Here is a 21462-nt window from a genome sequence, read left to right on the forward strand (position 1 = left end):
GAGGAACGGAGTGACACAGTGTTCAAGACCCAGTTGTGAAATGATGATTCAGTGTTTCTAGTTTTGAAACATTTTAAATTTCCAAATGATTGTCATTCTGAAGTTGTCGGTAGCATAACTGCCTTCAAAGTTAGATTTAAACATGGACTCCCAGATTTTATGCATATATATAATCTCATTCAAGATTAACAATTTTGTGTAAAATATTAAAATTATAAAACATTTATAATTTTTATATTGACAAAATTAAAGGTGACCAAAATATCACCAGGCAACTTAAAGCAACGTTTTGCTGTTGGTAATTGTCTCAGACATATAATGATGGTGGGAATGAAGGGGGAGGGCGGTGATGAAAGGGAACCGAGGGTGAGACAATTTTGCCGTGGTGGGTTTTTCAGAATGGACCAAGCAGGAAAAGGAAATGGTTTTCTATAGATATTGTTCATTGTTGTGTGTGCATGAAGACAATTAGCAGTCAACTGTCATATGCAAAACAGAAAAAAAGTTGCTCTGCCTTCAGTGAAAGGAGGATAGGTTATGCAAAAAGAACACAAAAACACAAGCAAGGTATCCTGTGAAAAAGGAAACTTACTTGGTTACAGTAATATTTACAGTTTACAGACAATGCTATTCAAACAAACAATAAGTACGACATATTTGTTCCTTCCCCTCCCTGGCTGAGACTCAGGTAGGGTGAGTGGCCAGGGGTGCCCACGCCAGGAAACCTGCTCTGCTTTCTTTGTGGCCCTTCGGATATATGCTGTGACATTTTCTTAATAGATTTGTGACGGTTAATGATTTCACATAATTATTTCTGTTACTCTTTGGAAACCGAGTAATAAATAGAGATGGTGATCCCTAGGTATTCATGGTTTTCCAGAGAACTGGTAGGATCCTAGAGTTAGGGAAATTGGGAGAAAAAAAGTCATTCATGTGATTAAATGGTCTAGTCTTGGTTCTCCAGATTGGAAATAGTTACATGGTTTGTTTTGGCCTGAAATTTTATAGCCTTGTTCTACTCAGCAAGTCTTAGAGTAACCATCTTTTTCTTTTTTTTAAATGACATGTTTCAACAAATGAAATATGAAACCATATTTTAAAAGTGGCTGAAAATTTAGCAATTAGGAAATAAAATAACTAAGACCTAGCTAAGCACACATATGCTTTTTTTGGTCACCTCCCTAATACTTTGCTGCTTTAGCGGTTAAGTTTGGTTTAACCTTTATATGTGGATTTAGTGTTGGGCTAAACACTTTTGCATCCATAATCTCATGTATCATGTTTCGTAGGTAGTAGGGAGTATTATGTCTGTTTTATGGACGACAAAGCCAAAGAGGTTAAATGATTTACCTATAGTTATAGAGATGATTTCTGGCAGAGATGAGATTTGAAACCAGGTCTTATAATTCCACAGTTGGTGACCTTTTTACCAATTGAGTAAAAGTCAATCTGTTATAGAAATCTTCCTATAAATTATTTTCTGTCAAGTGAGTTCCACGTTCCATTATTAAGTGAACCCGTATGCATGCAAAAAAGATATATTTCAGTAGAATAAAAGATGCATATGATGCCCTGATAATAAAATTACATGTAAGAATATAGCATATTTTTATCATCATATACTTTGAGGAAAATAACTTCCTGATAAACCAATAATAAATTATGTGAAATACTGTCTGAAAACATGGATATTAATAAGTGCTGTAGTCAAAATACGTGAAAAAAAGACTCTCTAAGAGTAAAACCATACAGAAGTAGCTTGGTTTGTGAATTCCTTAAAGAATTATGTTAAGTGTGAGGGATAGAGGTACTTGAAACCAAGAGAAATTTATCCTGCAAACTTAGGCTATCAAAACCGTCCATACTATGTGGAGCCGCCTTGTTTCACCTTGGAATGAGGAAATAGGCAACTCTAATAAGGAGTCATTCAGCTGAGAAAGGTGGAAGACAAGCATTAGCAGTAACCATGGACTGGTCAAAGCCCACTGCCTTCCTGCCCCTGCTCATTCCTCCGTGCGCCGTCGCCACCCAGACTGGGCAGGGAGACTCACAGGAGATGCCGGGTGGGCTCAACTCTGTGATGGCAGGAATTCTCAGGCCACCATGACTGAATCTAATTTCTACTGCTGAGTAAGCGGCCCTTTCCTCCCACTAATTTACTTTTTTGTAATGAGTGAGTTAAAAAAATTTTTGATAAAAATTTTGCTTTCCGATATGGCTTGTAGGCTAGATGTGAAGATAAATGTTGGCCAGTACCTTATCGGACATTATATGGCTTTATTTTTAAACATTCTTTTCGCAAAGGGTCTGTTTATAGCACAGAGGCTCTCAGGAGACAAGTGGTGGGTAGGATAGTGGGTTGTGGCCTGAGGCCCTTATTTGCTTGAGAAAAATTGTTGCCAGATGAGCAGTTTCAAAAAGCTCTGGCTGCTGATGTGGGTAGAGGATTAAAGAGAACAGTCTCTCCTCTCCTTTATAAATATTTGCTGGAGAGCTAATGGGTTTTCGTGTGCATGTGTATCTCTTTTTTCTATTGGGGAAATTGCAAGTAATATGGGAACATCCTGTGATAAATTATATAAAATAGAGGCTGAGAGAACAGATGGATGACGTAGAAGAAATGTGCCCCCACATCTCTGGTGTGTTATGGCTAAAGTCTTGTCATCTTATTTGTCTGGTGATTAACTACAGTGTAAATAGAGGAATATATGGGACATAAATAAATAGCTCTTCTATCAGCAGCCTTTAGTATAAATAGCCCTCGTCCCCATCAAAGAAACCATAAATGCTTTCGAAGCTTAAGTTTTACTTTATTTTGAATTAGTACCCACCCTGGAAGAATTCTGGTAAGAATAATACCATACGATCTCTTCTGAATGAGCAGAGCCTTCATTGCATTGCTTAAGTGGCATAATAAATGGCTCTCCCAGTTCAATACCTGCAGATCCGATTAGATGCCTACATTAAGGTAGCAAGACTGGGAACAGTTTAAATCTGCATTTCCAAGAAAAGAAACGTAGGAAAGATCTCTAACTGTAATCATTAATACTGTGGAAAACAGAAATGTAGAAGTTTCTGAACATACTTTTCTTGGTTCCTATTATCTTCTCTTCAAAAGGAAGTTTAGTATGGCTCCAAAATAATAAAACTACCATATTAACATTGTAATTTACCAATCCTCACTTTATTGAATTATGTATTAATAAATATTTTACAACCACAAATTGCATCCCAAATTATTTACTTGCCACCTTTTGATAAACCGAGTTCTCTTATCAGGAGTCTGTGTCTTTGCAGAAAGCTCTCCCAGCAGGGCACTGGGAAGCCAGTCACCTCCTCATTCAGCCAGAAGAGCCCCACTGGGCTCCTGTGCGTGAGACAGGGCAGCAGGCGTGGTGTGAGAAGACAGAAAAACACTCTGGTAGCCCTAATTTCCACTGCCCCCAGAGATAAGGAGAGAGTGCCAGGGCTAATTCATCACCCTTATTCTGCCTGTCAGCCTAACCAGGGGGGGATGAAGAACCAGCTGGTCTTTCTTGTCCCAGGAACCTGTCCCCCACTTCCCTGCAGGGCTCTCAATCTCCTACCTCCTCTCCTGGAACCTTTTAGAGCTCTCTCCACCACCTGCCCCATTCTGGAAATAGCTTTCTTTGTGGATCTGGGCGGTGGAGAGGAGACTTGGCTGTATCTTTTCTTGCTAAAACCTTGCTGTCTAGGCACTGGGGACCTGGAGCAGGAGAGACGTCAGGGTAGTTACAGGAGAGCACCCGCATTAGAAAGGTTCCTTCAAGAGCACAGCACATACTTTTTCTCAGCCCATCCACTAGAGATGTCCTTTGGCTAACCAGGGTCTCGCTCCCTCACATAGGACAGTAGAGGAGTGAAACCTTTCACTGAAATATAACACACAGAAAAGTGCACAGATCCTAAGTGTACATCTCAAAGGATTTTCACAAATAGAAGCACCCATGTAACTGGTATCCAGATGAATTCTTCTTTTTATAATAATATTTATTTCCTAATTAAAAACACTGTAGTGATTTTGGAGAAAAAAAAATCAGCCAAGTGTAATAAAGGAAATAAAATTCACTCATTGTACCTACTCCCAAGAAAATGACCACTGGTAACATTTTGTTGGGTTTCCAGTCTGTCTGTCTGTCCCACCCCCTTGCACACACAGATATATACATCCAAAATACACACACACGGTGCCACAGCCTCTGAAGCTTCCTGCCTGTATGTGCATACACACAGCAGTTCTAAGTAAATATAATACCATGACATACAGATTTTTAGAAATTTCTCTGCCTGGTTGCTGACTTCATCAACAGAATGGTGGGGAAAAAAAAAGGAAACAAAACCATCTGTCTCCTTACTTGATAGCAGAAAAGGACTCCTTGTAAGGGAAGATGTGAAAGAAGTGGCTGACATATACATGTGGATGATTCATAGATTTGATTTAGTATTTTCTCTTCTCTCAGAAAACTCAGCAATGATGGATGATAGAAAGTTCAGAGACTCTGAGTAGAGAACCTCTTAATGCAGAGCCGAGGTGGGACCTGGACTCAGACTTCGCTGGCTTCTCTGTGAAACTGCACCCTCTCCAAGCTCCAGCTTCACTTTTGCTGGAAGTCCAACTTTACTTTCACTTTTGAATTAGCTCTCTCACAGATACCTAAACAGAGCTTAGCCACAGAGACTCAAAACGTTGAAAGTTGGCTGATGGTTTTGTGATTTGCAGGAAGATGATCTCTCCATCTCATTAAAATGGATGAGATGACGTCTTCACATGCTGGTTGCTTTGGTCCTCGTGGAATTTCCTGCTCCCATTATTGGGAAGAGGGCAGTTGGCATCAACTTCCTGTTGCTATTGGTGGTGCAGGATGCGTTGCCCATCTGTCTCCTGGCTGACCATGGGCTCATCTTCTGCAGGAGTCCCTTCTGCTGGAAAAGTTGTTTCCCTCAGAACTGCCGATGCCTCTCTTTTTGTAAAATATATTTTCTTTTCTTATACACTTGGGATTTGAGTTATTACACATACAGAAACTATTAGATTTTTATATTCATAAAATGTCTTCTTCGCTCACTCCTCTCTTCTTGCTTGTTAAAAACATGTTCACAAATGGTATGGAGTGGTCTCTATGTTTACGCGTGCTCTTGTTGTATTGTCTTTGCAGTCGAAATCAGCTGTCCGCCCTGCCTGCCTGCCTGTGTGGTCTGCCTCTCAAAGTCTTAATCGCAAGTAACAACAAACTTGGATCACTGCCAGAAGAGATAGGTCAGCTCAAACAGTTAATGGAGTTGGTATGTTACTGATTTTTAAGATGCTCTTTTTGTTGGTTTACTAATCATAGCCTATCACTGTTGTCAGAAAGACATTTTGCTACAATTGGATGAGGAGGAGCCTGTATTGTTGGAGGGCTATATATGAGAGGAACAGTCCTAGCTTAGCTGTAACACAGTTCCTGAATTTTGCAGGTTTCCTGTAGTTTATACTTCTTGAAATTCACAGGCTTTACAGCTCCTGAAGTTTACAGGTTGTCATATAATATTAGGTCATTTTTTTTCACACTGTATATAAGTTTTTAATAATTATAGATAAACTGGAAAAATAATCTACACATAGGTTAGTAGACCCCACTTTATGAATGTATATACTTAAGTCACAAGACAGAAAGAACAGAGTGCTCTGATTCTATTAAGTATTTGAGTAACCATGCCCCAAATTAATGTAATTTTAAAATGTGACTATATCCCTGGGTATAAAAAGAAGTTATAGATAGGCAGAGATGGGTCGTGTGTGCCTAAGGCTGAGATGTACTACTATATTTCAGCTTTTTCACTATTGATTTAATTACTTAACTTGTTTCTTACATTGGGAAAGAATAAATCCTTTCTAGAGTTCCATTAAGCTACAATGGGTGAATGTAGAGGTAAGAATGAACAATCAGGTTAAACATAACAGTCATAATTTATTCTCTAAGCAAGCATTATTTTATACCGACCAAGTGTCAAGCATAGAGCTAAATATTATGATTACAACCATGAAAATGACACAGTACCATCTTTTAAGTAGATGCCAGCCTGGAACATTGATTGTCAATAACTTTTCTTTTGTGTGCCAACTCCTGTTAAGTTCTTTGGGGCTACCTGGAATACTGCAGTGATGGCTTGTGAATGCTGTGATCACTTCGGCAGTGAGAATTGGCTAGGAGAGTGACAGCACCCATGTCACATATGTATCAATTTTGACTTCAGTATAGAAATGAGTAATTTCTGTGTAAAAGCATTAGTACTATAAAAAGTGCCTTTTTTTCAGTGCTTATATGATAGCAGTATCTGAAACCCATTCCAGCTTGCTCACACCAAGAGTTGTGATTGATTATAGAGATGCAGGGGTCTTCACATCACTCATTATCAGGACATTGATCAGGGATCATGAGTGACTAGAACAAGAAACCGGAAAGTTGTCAAGAACCATGGCCATGATTTGTTTTTATGAGTTTTCTCTGTTTCCACGTGCAGTGAAGAAGTTGCCTAGCTCACAGATCCCAAGTTTAAATGTGCTCCCAGCCAAAGCACTTAGCAGGGGCCTGCTAGCAGGTCTCAGCCCTGTTTTCTAAGCAAGAGAGGCAAGATCTAAGTCTGATGTTCTCTCCTGACTCAGTCAGCGATGCCCAAGGCACATGGTCACATTGCTCAGATGTGGCTGCTCAGCTACCACAGAGGGGCGCAATTCTGAAAGAAGATGGTTATTAATTTGGGTCCCGTCCACCCAAAGTCTCTATTACAAGAAGTATGTTCATGTGGTTGATTGATTCAGTCTTGGGACTGGGAAAAGTTGGAAGGGAAGAGACCTTTGAGAGGCTCCTTACATCAGTCTCTGTGGGATTTCCTATATGGAAAAAAGACGGCAGGGACAGGAAGGCCTTCAAGAGAGAAGGGATAGGTTGTGCAAAGACAAGACAGCCTGGGACTGCATGGCATGCTTGAAGAGTGGGAAGCAGTTTAATCCCGCTGAGGCTGGGTAGAATGGGGCTGGGTGCTCCATCCTTATGGCCACTTCCTTGGATTTAGGCCACCATCACCTCCTTCATAGAGCATTTGAGACACCCCATGGTCTGGGCCGTGCTTCCCTCTTCAGGTTCATCGCGTGTCCCTGGCCCCTTCCCCCTCTGAGTTCCAGCTTTCTGGAGACACACCTTGTCCGTTTTCACTTCTGGCCTTTTGAAAGCATCACTCTTTATACATGGACTATTTCTTCCTCCTCTTCTCTTGGTCAGTTGATAGCCAACTTAGATCTCACATCCTCCAAAAAGCCTTTGCAGATCCTCCTACCCGGAGTTAGGTGCTCCTAAGGCAAACGTCCTATACTCACCATCAAATTTTCAGTCACATTTGCCATCTTACTTGGTGTTCCCCACACCAGCTTCCCCACCATACCTTGAAAAATGCTTAAGAACAGCATCCCGGTGTCCGGCACCTGATAGATACCCCCAAGTATTTGCTGAATGTCGCTTTCAAATGATAGAAAGTGGGCTATGAAGGTGTCTTGGGACAGTTAGGACTCCCGATTACTGTCCTGGGTTGGGGGACCTCTATCTTGCAGTCCAAATCGGTTCAGAAGGTATCATTTTAACTGGTTCCAGAAAACAAACAAACACAGAATAATGCTTTGAATGAAACTGATAGTTACATGCTTTTTTTAAAAAACTTCTTTTAAGAGTCTGATAAATCACAAAATTCTAGTTTGCTAGAGTTTGAATTGGGCCTTGCAAACACAATATGAATTACAAGCTGTTTTTTTCTTCTTGGGCTCCTGCATATGGATGGAACACTGTGAGGTCAGTTTTCTGGAAACTTTTGGCAGCGGAATGTGTTTCTGTCCCTCTGCGCCCTGGGCTTAAGCCATCCATCAGCTGTGCCACTGGAACTACAGACCAGCTCATCTGTTAATTGGTGGCACATGTGCTGGGCCCTGGAGCCGGCCCCACACCCGAGCAGAGCTTTCCTCAAATACCCTTGTCAGCTGCCGGGCTGGCAGAAGAAGTAGAACGCCACTGCCACACTGCCGCCTACAAGGACACATGAGACTACGGGTGGCTGTAAGCGACGCCCTGAGCTTGTCTTAAGCACCTCGTCTGGAGCCCCGCTCTAACCAAGGCTGCCCTGCCTCGCCATGTACAGCACTGTCATCAACTAGACCTTGTGTGTTTTCTCTACCAGCAATAACTGTTGAATCCTTGAGTCCTAGAACGTTACAGCCTTAGGGGTTTTAAAAGGCATCTAATCCAAAGTCTTGACATGTTACAAATGACAAAACCCAAGGCAGAGAAACCATGAGCAATGTACCAACTGTTACCCTGGTGTAGCTAACTTGTAACTTAAGTTGAAACAGCCTCACCTAGCACTGTCCAATGCAAAGATAATGCAAGCAGCAAATGTAATTAATTTTAATTGTACTGGTAGCTACATTAAAAATATATATAAAATCAAGTGGAATTAATTTAAAAAATGTATTTAACCAAAGGTAGCCAAGATATTATGTTAACATATATCCAATATAAAATTAATGAGATATTTTATATATGTATTTTTTGTACTAAGCCTTTGAAGTCCAGTTTGTATTCACACTGACAGCACATCACAGATTGGAGTGCCCATGCTTCTCATGCTCAGTAGTGACATGTGGCTAGTGGCCACCCTACTAGACAGAGCAGTTTGTGTTCTCTCTATTCTACTGAAATCTGTGTGTAAGCAAGCATGACCTTTGTAAAAAGCATTTATTTGTGAGGTTGATAAAAATTCAATAAGTTACCATTATTTAACTACAAAAGGCAAGTGATCTTGTTTAAGGTCACAGACTAAAAAAAGATTAGTTTCCTGTCTGTTCTTATCTTTCATCTTTTTGCTTAAAATAGTAATGTTATTATAGGTAACTATGTCACATGATTTTAGCTATCAGTTGGGAAAAAAATTCCCCTGGGTGCCTAAAGTAAGTCTAGAATTGCCTTGGGAGCCTTCTGTTCTGTGGTTACTTAGTAACCAAACTTAAAAATGGGAACTCCCCAAGCATTCAGAGTACCTTAAACCACCTAAATGCTGATAAAATCTCTCCGCTTATTAGGCTTAGTGTATTTTAAGTATTCTGTAAGAAATATTCTCAAAATTTTTATCTTAGATTCAGAGTATCCTAGATTGAGTTGTAAACTATCTTTTTCCAAGTATGATTGAAGCATTCCAAAGTCACCATTTGCTTAAAAAGTAAACACAAATACAAAAACATCGTAGCCATCTACAAGAAAGGAATCGTCCTTTCTGATTTGAGAGAAGTTGGAGTTGGAAAAAAATATCTTACTTTCTTAAATATATCACAGTTATCTAAGAATCTTAAAACAAAGAGCATTGCCATTCAGTGATTGGCTTGTCCTGCCATAGGTTGCGCAGGAAATATTGAAAAGAAGTTTTCCTTATTCCATGAAGAAGCCATTTAGAAACACTACTGAAACATCCTTTTCTTGAATCCACAAGAGATGCCGGGAGAATTTATATAATCTTAGTTCTATGGAGCTGGCCCCTCCAGAGTCATTACCGATGCGAATGATCTAGTACTTTCTGACCTTCTTGGCCACTTTGAGTGGCCATTTGTACATGTTGCCTTGTAAATCTGTGTACTGAGTATCTGTGTGCTTTCTATAATGGGAAGAGAGAAAGCACTGCCTTTTACTGTGTACCTACTATATGCCAGGCAGTCTACTAGGTACGTGACATGTAATTTCATATAATCTTGACATTAACCCAGCAAGGTAGCTATCTTATCTACATTTTACAGACAAGTTCAAGTTGCAGAATTACCCAAAGGTGTGGGGCTGTAGAGTGGTGGAGCTGAGGTGAAAACCAGGTTTGTCTGATGAAAGTCCACACCCTTCCCACAGCACAATGCATCTGCTCTACTCATAGTGTCCTCTGGACTGTAAGCCTCTCCTGGAGAAGGGCCATGGTTTCTTTCTTTGGCTTTCCTGGGTTCAACTTGTAGTGCTTTTCTCATTAAAGTTGTGGCAGGCCATAAACAGCTCAGAGTGAATCAGAAAATGTTACAGAAGTAGGGCGTGCACCAAAGGGCAGTGTCTGTCTGACGGTTTCCTCACTGAGCCACACAGCTAGGAGAGGGGTCAGCAGGCTTCTCTTGTGGTGACTAAACCTCATTTTACTCATTCAAACATGTTAACATATTGGAAACATGGTTCTTTTGCTGTCAAATCATGCCTGAAGGATAAGGTATGCTAAGTATATGGTAAGAGATGCTATACAAATGACAGACAGCAATGTGGACAGACACACCAAGTTAGAACACAATAAATTTGAGAACGTTATAGGGCATTAGCCAGAGGTTTAGGAGTTTTCTCATTGGTTCTCTGTGTATGCTGCCATGCTGGTATCCAGAGCTGGTCTGTTCTTTTTTGTTTTTCCTCAGTTCTGCCCTCTCCCAATTCATGTGAAAATTGTGTCTTCTGGGTCTTACCTACATTTATGAGAACTCGATATACTGATTCAGAAACTTGCTTTTACAGCCAAAAGAGCTCACAGGGCCTAACTCAAGTAATAATTGATTGGCAGGTGCATTTCCTGGCCCTAACTACATACACTATTTTTTATTCCCTTTTCATGAAATGTTTGGTGGTATGGAGAATTTGAATTCAAAGACTGATTATAGGCACAGGATTTACTGAGCAGCTTCTGAGGAAAAATCCCTTCTTCATTATTTTTATGCCTAACATTCCACTCTCTGAGGTAGGTAATAGAGATGAAATTCATGTCTGCCATGGTCATTCATTCATTTGTAGTCTCTGGAGAGGCCTGCTAACCGCTCTGATTTCTGTGGGACAATTGAAAACCCACAGCTTGTTCAGGATCCCTTCTGTTGCTCCATTTCTGTCTGTCCGTTAAGGAGCAGTCGGGTGGGACGTGTGCTTGTGAGTGTGTGGAAGGGTGTGAAATAGAGTTTTAAACTGGAAAGAGACAGTAAGTCTTGAAAGATAATAATCTATTATACTAAAGCTTGTTTGAAAAGTTTGGTGTTTAAATGAACACGCTGATTTTTCTCAATTTAAAAAAAAAATTAGGAAAAACAGATTTTTTTTCTAAATCTTATTAAAATCAAAATTGACATTATTCCTAAGTCAGTTATCTTTCTGATATGGTAAATGAATTTTCCTAACATTGGAAGGAAATTAGAATTATTTAATTTCTCCTTTTATTTTTACATAGGCGCAGAGAGTTTAAGACATTTACCTAAAGTTACAGAGATTCATACAAAAGAGATTTCCAAAAACGAGGCATGATGCAAGGCCAGTGGTAATAGCTTACATTTTCTGTCAGAACCCTTGTTTCCTCCAATTAAAAAAAGTGCTAGAGTTTTTACCAAAATATGGCTTAAGCAATAGTATAACCACACCAAGTTTTTTAAAACCTGAGAGGCAGAGCATGGTCGCTCATGTTAATATCATGTGCAATTCCGCAGTATGGCCTGGCTTCACTGAAAATCTTCTCTAAAGAGATCATCTTGACACAGTATTTATGTTGGTTTTCATTAGAGGTCACACCTTAAAAAACACTTCTGCTCTTTTTTACAACATTATTTTCTGAAAGTAAGCATTACCTAGTATTACCTATTAATAATCTCAGAATTTACTCTGATGTTTTAAATTCTTGTCATTTTTGCATCTTAAAGGTAAGTTAGCAACTAGCACTTAGTCAGCAAAAATGTATCAATTTCCAACAGGCATTTAACACTTCTAGAGACTTCTTTTACTGCCTAGAAAAGCTCTGATGAAATGAGAATCTTAACTTTTAAAGTTTTTCTTTTGGTTCCTTAAAAGCATTTTTATTAAACCAGTGGAAAATAAGTTTTAAGTCGTAATTAAAAGTCTCTATTTTGTTTTTTATGGAAATGACAAAATCGAACTGGCTGATCCATAAAAAACTTGTTTGAGTATTTATGTTATTATTTGTGTCAAAAATAATGGAATTAGTAAATATTTATAACATGTTTATGATGATTCTTGTATATTTGTGGTATTGTAACACTAAATATATAGTGATTTTATTTCACTAAAGTTTGGAATAATTTTCTTTCTCTAAGACATAGCTTAGGGCTAATAGATAATTCAGAAGGAATTCATTTGACTATTCTTAACCTGGAATTCATACCTTGGTAAAATTCTAATTAATTGCAGAAGTGTGAAGCATTAGTGCCCCCCCCGCAATAAATCTTATTTTCTTTAATGAACTGAAAAAAAAAAGTGCCCCGTCTTATCTTGGGCTAACCATGGCCAGACATGTTCTAAAGAACCATGACGTTCCAGGAATATTGCTTTTACATTTTCTACACGGAAATATCTTATCCCAAAGTATCTAGACCACTATCTTCTCTTTCCTTCTCCTTGTTCCCAGCTAACTTTAAGACATAACTACCTAAGGGTTTTATTTTTGTGGTGAAATTCATAACCTCTTAAATTCAGTAACTGAGATAGAATAAAGTTTTGTGCAGTTTTCTACAATATTGATTGCACAGTAGTGAAAAGTCTTTATCTCACTTGTATGCTAGATTTGCCGGGCATCCTTCCCCTAAACTTTGCAGGACAGGAAGTAATTGACAGCAGAGTATTATTAAAATAATTTGACCTTCATCATATAACTTTCAAAATGTGAATGGACAATTGGATTTTGTGTTTCTCGTTGTCTACAGATGTCCTGTCTTGTAAGTCAGAGGGAAAAATTTGTTTTTATCATTATGTGAAGTTCTTTAAAAAAAGAAAAAAACGAAGAGTAAATTGAGTAACTATTTTCCTACTGGTAAATAAGCATTTAAATATAACTGAGGGAAGTTGCTCTTCTTTGATAAAGCCATTATGTTAGAAATATATGTTGGAAAAGTCACATTATATTTAGAGAAACAGCATACCCTAAATTCTGGCTAACCAGAGGGTAATGCTGTTAACAAGTACAAGATAAATACAGTACACAGGAAAAAAATGGAAGAAAAATCTCACGAGATTTCATGCTGCAAATATGCTGCCTACATATGTTATCTTCTTGTTTCCTTCTTCCCTCTCCTTTTTTTTAAGAGAAGGATGTTTTGAAAATTTATGTCCTTGAAGCTTCTTTAAATTGTCAGTTTCACATTGAAAATCTGTGATTCTCAAGAACTGCAAAGGGTCTGTCACTCACAGACTTATAAAACTTATTTTAGTTGTCAATAACATAAATTCTCTCGAGATAGAAAATAATTTCAATTATTTCTTCCCCCATGACCCTTCCTCCCTACCCCCAGCCCAGCCATCACCAATGTGACTTTGCAAGTCCAATAGAATGATTTAATTTCATATATCTCTAGGGCTTACCTGTGTAACATTTGTGTTAGGGCTCTTTTAAAAAAGAATGGAATATGGTACCTTATGCTTATTTGTAATTTAGTTAAGGCAAAGAAAGATAAAGCTTTCATTGAAAGGATTTGGTTATTACTGTGACTGATCAAATGCCATAGGAATTGGGAAAAGAAGGCATTTTACTTTTCACTTCTCATATATGGAAGTATATTCAGAAAGGCAGAGTAATTTATTGACTCACTGAGGGACCAAGAGCAACTGAACAAATCTCTGGACCTCCTAATTCTATAATTACTTCTTTGGACTTTTATGTCTCTGCAGATGTGCTTGCGGGTCATTTTGTTTGTTTGTTTTGTTTTGTTTTGTTTTAACACTAAGGATGTTTTTCATAAAATGTGTGACTTTTCTACACCAGGAGCGATGCAGCAGCAGCCAGCTTGGAGGAGATGCCATTGAACACTTAGCGTTCTTAATCCATCACATGCCACCCCCAACCTCTACCCCCAGACACACAGCTGAGTACAGAACAGTATGGTGGGCTGATTGTATGGTGTGCCCTCAGCCTTTACAGATAGCAGCTTCAGTCCCTTTGATAGGAGCGATACTCTTGCAGAAATGTTGCAGTCGGACCTGCGAGAAACCAAGCACCACTTGGAGAATTGGAGAACTTAGGTATATTATGCCAGTGGTCCCAGAGGAGCTAGCGCTCTGAAGATCTGGGCCCAGGGCTCAGTTGCAACTTTGCTTAAATAGGGCTTATTTGGCATGGGCCGATTGGTTAATTTGTCCTCAGGCGGTTACAGAGTGTAGGAGTTACTATGGGTTACAGGCAGTTACATTTGTTATTTAGACAGAACAAGCAAAAGAGAGAATGAGTCTTTAGTTAATTTCGAGGTCTCCCTGCCCTACGGCCTATGCATATGTGGCAAGCACATCTACAGAAGCAGAACAAAGTGCTGATTATAAGGTTAGCCTTTTAAGTGAAAATTCCTCTTCAATATTATTACTCTTCATCAGGTGATACTCATTTAGCATACTCATGATCTTGACAGATTGGCAGGTCATTTGAGGATGTTTAGATGAGATTAGAGGGCAGCAATCCACTGTGTTCTGTATAGCCTCCATGTGAGGGCAATTGCTATTATGACAAGTTTGTCTTATCTGAGTGAATGTGAAACTGATTTCTGAAATAAAGCTTTGCTACCTTCTAAAAAGGGCAATAAAAGGAGAAATTTTTGCAGGTTCAGTAGTGATGTGGAATATTTAAGGACTTGATCTCACTGGGATCATTCATAGCCCAAATATATGTTTCTACAATACCAAGCAAGACCTGCAAGAGATTTGGCACATCCTGTGGTCCCAGCCATGAGACAGAATAAACTGCAGCATCCTGGACATTAGCAGTAATGGACTTCATCCAACATTTATTGATCCCTTATTTCACACCTGGCATTCTGCTCGGCACCAGGAAAACAAAGTGAATAAGACATGGTCTCTTCCATCTAGGACCGTACAGGCTTATTGGAGAAGGGAGACATTTGAGCAGATGAGTACAGTAAGTGGACTATCTATAGAACCACAAAGGAAAAGTGGTCAGTTTTCTCTGTTGGAGCAGGAAAGGTGGCGGAAGCCTCAAGAAAAGTTTCAAGGAGGAAGTGAGGCTTAAATTAAGTCTTAAAAGATTAGTAGGTGGGACAAGAGAACAATGCTGGGGAATGACATACCAGGCAGGGGAAGAGCCTGAAAAAGTTTGGGGACTGTGAAATGGCTTGGCACACACTGGGAACTGCAAGCAGCAGTAACGGGGTTTGAGTATAGGTTGTAAGGGAGAGAGGGCAGGCATTCAGAGAGATGGCACTGGAAAAGTAGGCAGAACTGTAGAGCTGGGTCTTGCTGCCTGCAGAGTTCGAGACTTTAGCGTATAGTTCCTGAGGAGCTGTTGCAAATTTTTAAGCTGATAAATGACATAGCGAAATTTACGCTGTGTAAATTTTCACTCTGAGAAGGATGGGCCTGAGGAGGAGAATGATGCATGGAAAGCAGCTGGAGACCATTGTAGTTTGTAGGTGAGAGATAATGCTGGTCTAGACTAAAGGAAGGAGTAGCTGAGGTGAGGGGGCGAAGAGCGGGGCAGAGCTACCAGAGCCAAGAGGAAGAGTGGGATTAGGGGAGATAATAAAGATATGTAATATTAAAAATGTCATTTCACACGTGTCAAGAGGTGGTCCCAATCAATGATTAATGGAGTAGTGGCCTTACAAAGCAAAGCAGACACAGTCTGCACACCCCGCAGTATTGCTTATAAAATGTATGTAAAGGTATTCGGGTCCAAGGCTTCCAGCCCTCCGGTAAGACCTCTATTTTAATAAAACAGTGCACCCAAACAATGCAGACATTTATAGTTTTTCACTGTAAAATGTGAGCGTTTAGTGAAGTAGAATGCGTTCTCATCTATGTGGAGGTTCTACGTGATAGTGGCTGAACAATGCGCTGATAATTCGTTCCAAGTATTAACTCTGGCACTTGGAAACCTTGGACGAGTGACTTTGCTTTTTTGAGCCTCGCTTTTTTGATCTGTAACCATTAGGATAGTTATATTGCCTCGTGGGTTTCCTCTGAGGGTTAAATATGATTGAAGCACGTGAAAGTGGCAGAGGCCCAGAGGCTGGTGAAGGAGCGACTCAACGCTACCAACGTCCCTCCATTTTCCTTTTCCTTTTTTTCAGCGGATGTTTAAATCATTGAACTTTTCTTTTCTCCCCTGAACATAGCCTTACCTGGCTAGGAACCTGGAGACCAATAAGAACGTCTACCTATGTAGTTGTCCTATTTAAATTCCTTATGGGGATTTCACATGAAGTGCTTGATTTCCTGGGAAAAGGCATTTATTATTTCTCTCTTTGCTTTTGATGCAGGATGTCAGCTGCAACGAGATCACAGCCTTGCCCCAGCAGATAGGTCAATTGAAATCTCTACGAGAACTGAATGTCAGAAGAAATTACCTTAAAGTTTTACCACAAGGTAAAAAAGAAAGAAGGGGAAAAAAATGCATAAAATAGGAGACTTTTATTATTTTCTTGTTTGCTTTTGTTAAGCAGGAGGTCAAGTCATGTTTGTGTACACCTCTTAATATTAATTATAATTTGAATTTCACATGTAGGTAACAAAAGTTATACTTAAGTTGTAATTTATCAAGGAGCACTGCAATAAAACATTCCCCTGTTTAAGGCTGTGTGTGTATTAGTTTGCTCAGGCTCCCATAACAAAGTAACAAAGACTGAGTGGCTTAAACAACAGAAATTTATTTCCTCACAATTCTGAGGCTGGAAGTCCAAGATTAAGGTGTCAACCAGTTTGATTTCTTCTGAGGCCTCTCTCCTTGGCTTATAGATGGCTGTCTTCTCTTTGTCTTCATGTCATCTTCCTACTGTGTCTCTGTCTTAATCTCTTCTTAAGACGGACACTAGTCAGACTGAATTAGGGCCCATCCTGATGACCACATTTTAACTTAATTATCCCCTTAAAGACCCTATCTTCAAAAACATTCTGAGGTATTGGGGCTAGGACTTCAACAATTCAACTCATCACAGGAGGCAACATGGACTGTATTTGGTATGGACATAACGATGTTCTGGAAAATCGTGCCAACACTTTAATTGGCATGCTTGGTTCTGCAGATCCAACTGTCAGGACTTCTGTTTTGGGGGATCTGGGTGTCCTGGTTAGAAACCCTTGAGTCTAAAATCTGTTAGGAGAAGGCACTGCTCCAGCTGAAGTGATATTTGGATTAATGTCACTGGTAGGTTTTTTTTTTTTTCTCCAAGGCTGGAAGCACTTATGGCTCCAGAACCTCAACACTGACGTGCATTGTCCATGGACCAGCAGGAGCGCTGAGCCCTCTCACATAGTCCTGCCCTGGAGCCAGATTTGGGCAGACACTTCCCTGGAGCTGTGGGCTTCCATGATAGTGTCCCTTTGATATACTGTGTTGGGGTTTAAGTCAAAAGATAGATTTATTCGGAAATTTTGTACCATTAAGAACTTTGACAATTGGCCTTGTAGGTGGTAGTAGATCTGAATTTCATATTTTGGGATTCTCTTTTGGACCTGAATCAGGAATAAGTTGAAGAGCAATATTTTGCTTTCTCTAAAATATTCTCTGGTTTTCAAAGATCACATTGATTTCCATCACTTTCATTTAAGGAGACTAGGCATACCTGATTGCAAAATATATTTTAAAATATACCTTGAAGCAAAAACATATATTTGGAAACAGTTGGCATTTGGTTAATCTGATGCTAATGCAGCCATTTGACAGCTGCCTGACTTTTATTATTCTGTTGCTGCTTCTTGATCTTTGGCTTGAAGTGCTTCATTATTCAAGGCAAGAAAATGGAGCTCATGAAAGAGAAAGAACTGTATAAAATGTAATGTACCTTATAGATGGAAGGTTTTTATATCTGCCATCTTCACATCTCTCATACTGACTAGCATTTTAAAGAAGTAAAATTAGAAACTATCTCAGTATAAAGATTTATTATTTTATTACTTGAGATGACTTGGTTTAAAAATATTGATTTTTCATTTTTTCATTGTGCAACCCTATTTTTGAATGTTTGAAATTGTTTGTCTTGGTTTGACCAAGTACAAAGGGAAGACTCTTAATAACAAATTTGCTGGTCAAGACACCAAAGTAGGTAAATACTGTGCTTGTCTCCTTTCATGGCCACATCAAAATTACAACTTAACTGCAGAACAGACATCATTGAGAATCGCCTGAAGTCTAACTGACCAGAAGTCCTACAACTAAAGACATACAGAAGGAACTACGTCGAGACTGGTGGGAGAGGTGGAGACGTGGAATGGGCTGGTCCCACACCACATGTGGCGGCTAAAAATCAGGAGGAATATATAGACTGCGGGGGTCCCCGCTGAGGAGTGAGGGGACCTAGCCCCATATGAGGCTTCCCAGCCCCGGGTTCTAGTGCTGGAAAGAGAAGTCTCTATAGCTTCTATCTGTTTAAATCAGCAGAGATCGTGGCTGAGTGAGACAGAAGGTGACTGGAATCCCAGGAGTTCCTCTTAAAGGCCCACACAGACACACTCGCTGATAGACTCATTCGCTCTGAGCTCTAGTGCTGCGGCAGCAACTCTAAAGGCGCCAGGGGCATATGGGGAGGAATTGAATTATCTGGCATCAGGGCCAGGGCTGGAGGAGCAGTTTTCTCCCACACAGAAATGCTGGCAGAATCCATTGTTTCTTTGTTGAGCCCTCCCCACTCCCATAGTGCAGACATGGGTGAGCTCCATATCTGAGTTTCCATTGATCTGGCCAACACCATTTGCCCTGCTCTGGTGATTTCCCGAGATCCTCCTCCTCCCAACTTGCAGGCTCACCTCAGCCACTTCTAGTGGGTTTTAGACAAATGGCTTGTCTTAGCTCATGCTGCAGACTTTTCTAAAATCTCTCAAAGGTTGACAAATGCCAGACAAGCAGCATCTGGCCTCAGCATGCTCCGTACCTCTTGCTAAGGGGCCTCAAAGCAAGCATTAGTGGCAGCAGGACTGGTTCTCAGCTTAACCTCTCCCAGGCACTTCCAAGCCCAGCACAAGTGGCAGTCATTTGCAAATCACTTCATAGCTTATACCAAATTGCCCCAGCAGGGGACAGGCAGTGGCTGACCTTGGCCTGCAAAAGAGCCTCTCCCAAGAGGCCCCAGAACTAATACACCTGGTGGCCAGCTTAAGACCATACCATAGAGCACCACTCGACTACTTCCAACAGATGACACACCCAAAGGGCAGAGTGGGCAGGCACCGCAGCCCCGCTAAAGCAAATCCTGCTTAATAGGGTCAGCCTCTGCACAACAGCTCCTCCACTGTAGTCAGCCAGTCCTCACAACCAATCAGCCTGAGGGTCGATCCCTCCCATTGTTGTGCAACAGCAGCTAAGGCTTAACTACAACAGGAGGGCACACACAACCCACAGGAGGGGCACACCAGGAGCAACCGGCTCATAGGACGAGGGAGATTGTGCCAGTGAGCCCCACCGTACAACTAGAGGCCACTCTACTAAGACTGGGAGACGTAACGGCTCTACCTAATACATAGAAACAAACCTAGGGAGGCAGCCAAAATAGTGAGACAAAGAAACATGTTCCAAATGAAAGAACAGAACAAAGCTCCAGAAAAAGAACTAAACAAAATGGAGACAAGCAATCTACCATTATTTACAACAGCCAAGATATGGAGGCAGCCTGAGTGACCATCAGTGGATGAATGGATAAAGAAGAAGTGATACGATTTCAGTTATATGTGGAATCTAAAGAACAAAATAAACAAATGAACAAAACGAAAACAAACTCATAGATATAGAGAACATTTGATGGTTGCCAGATGGGAGGGGGATTGAGGGGATAGATGAAAAAGAGGAAGGGATTAAGAAGTACAAATTGGTATTACAAAATAGTCATGGGGATGTAGAGTACAGCATAGGGAATATAGTCAGTAATATTGTAATAACTGTACGGTGTCAGATGGGCACTATATTTATCGGGTGATCACTTTGTAAGTTGTATAAATGTCTAACCACTATGTCATACACCTGAAACTAATATAATACTGTATGCAAAAAATAACAGCAGATTTATAAGCATATAACCTTTCATAGAAGAAAACTTTCATTTAAATTTAATATTGTTAATCACTGAGAAATCTTAAATCGCAAATTCTCATTTTCAGAAGGAAAATTTAATTGTTTCACAGTCGCCTGCAATTGTTGCAAAGTGTAGGAGGGAACGTGCATCTACAACATCGGGATTTTTGTTTCTCTCACCACTTCTTACTCTCTTGCCTAAAAAGCATTCCTTTCCCTAAAAAGATCAGTACAAATTTCTATACTTTCCATAATTATGTTTATTTAGGTTCAAGATTTTAAAATACACTCAAAGCTAAAACATTAGTTTTCTGGAAAATCTTTTTAAAAAATAATTCCCTGAGTATCAAGCTTCTTTTTGCTTCGCTCTGAGAACTCTGTTAACAAAAAAGCACTGATAATATTTTTAGGCAGTCACTTTAAAGATTTTACATATTTACTTACTTGTTTCTCCTCCTTGGGTACCCCTTCTCATATGCTTTCAATGTGAGGGGGAGAAAAAAAGTTTGTGTCCTTATTACTCATATCAGTTTTGTAGTGGTTTTACTACACCTGCTGCAATGAGGATACTGTATTTCGTTCTTTCTAGGACCAGAGGACTAAATGCCCCTCTTTGCAACAGAGACGTGCGATTTTTTTTCTTCTTCTTTTTTCTGCTCTGTTTATTTTGACCTTGTATGGGCTAGAGTTATCATTTTCTCCCCCGTTTTCTTGTTGTGAAACTGTCAGGTTCCCGTTTTCCTAAACTAAGATGGTCATTGTGTTCCAAGCTGGCACTGAAAGGAATAGTTATTTAAAAAACATTCTTTATGTACCTGTAAGTGGCCTCTTCTCCCCCTTCCGCTTTGTCTTCCAGGAATTTAGCCCTCTACTTTTGCTTTAAAAGGTCTTTCAAGTGGCAAAGAATTCCTGAAGGTTGAGAGTCCTATTAAAATTTGTCACTGATTTGCTAAACTAACTTTCATGAATAAAGTTAACCATGAACGAGAAGGATTAATATTACCAGAGGTTACAGCAAAGAGATATAATCCCCTGAATTCTTACCTGTTTTGGAAACAAACCCAAGTGAAAAGGGGTCTTTCCCTTTTCCTTCAACTTTCTGGATTTCAAGCTGTCCTCCAGGTTCACTTCCCTCTCCGCCTCCACTTCCTGCTGCTCAAAGCCCTTTCCTCAAGGCAACACCAGGATTAGTGTGCCCTGAGGCAAGTCACTTAACCTGCTATGGGGAGGGGTGGGGAGAAGAGAACTGGGTGCTAGCCGGGTACTCAGGACAATTGTAAAAATACACTTCCTCAGTTTCTCTAAACCAGCTGCCTAACCTGGAACTGAGTTTGTGACCTGCTGAATTTGATGCTCTTCTGCCTTCTCTCTAGAATTTCAGTTCTATGACTCCTTTCTTTAATACAAAGTGGTTCACTA

At 40.0% G+C, this 21462-nt stretch overlaps 1 protein-coding gene across 1 annotated transcript in view; it reads left to right on the forward strand.

The window, feature by feature from the left end:
- LRCH1 (leucine rich repeats and calponin homology domain containing 1) overlaps positions 1 to 21462 on the forward strand; it is a 179489-nt gene that overhangs the window by 101515 nt on the left and 56512 nt on the right. The window contains exons 3-4 of the mRNA XM_039839339.1: positions 5178 to 5304; positions 16304 to 16409. Of these exons, the coding sequence (XP_039695273.1) occupies positions 5178 to 5304; positions 16304 to 16409 (233 nt within the window). The remainder of the gene's footprint in view (positions 1 to 5177; positions 5305 to 16303; positions 16410 to 21462) is intronic.

The sequence above is a fragment of the Pteropus medius genome, unplaced genomic scaffold (assembly GCF_902729225.1).
Source record: "Pteropus medius unplaced genomic scaffold, Ma_sr-lr_union100, whole genome shotgun sequence".
Classification (NCBI taxonomy): Eukaryota; Metazoa; Chordata; class Mammalia; order Chiroptera; family Pteropodidae; genus Pteropus; species Pteropus medius.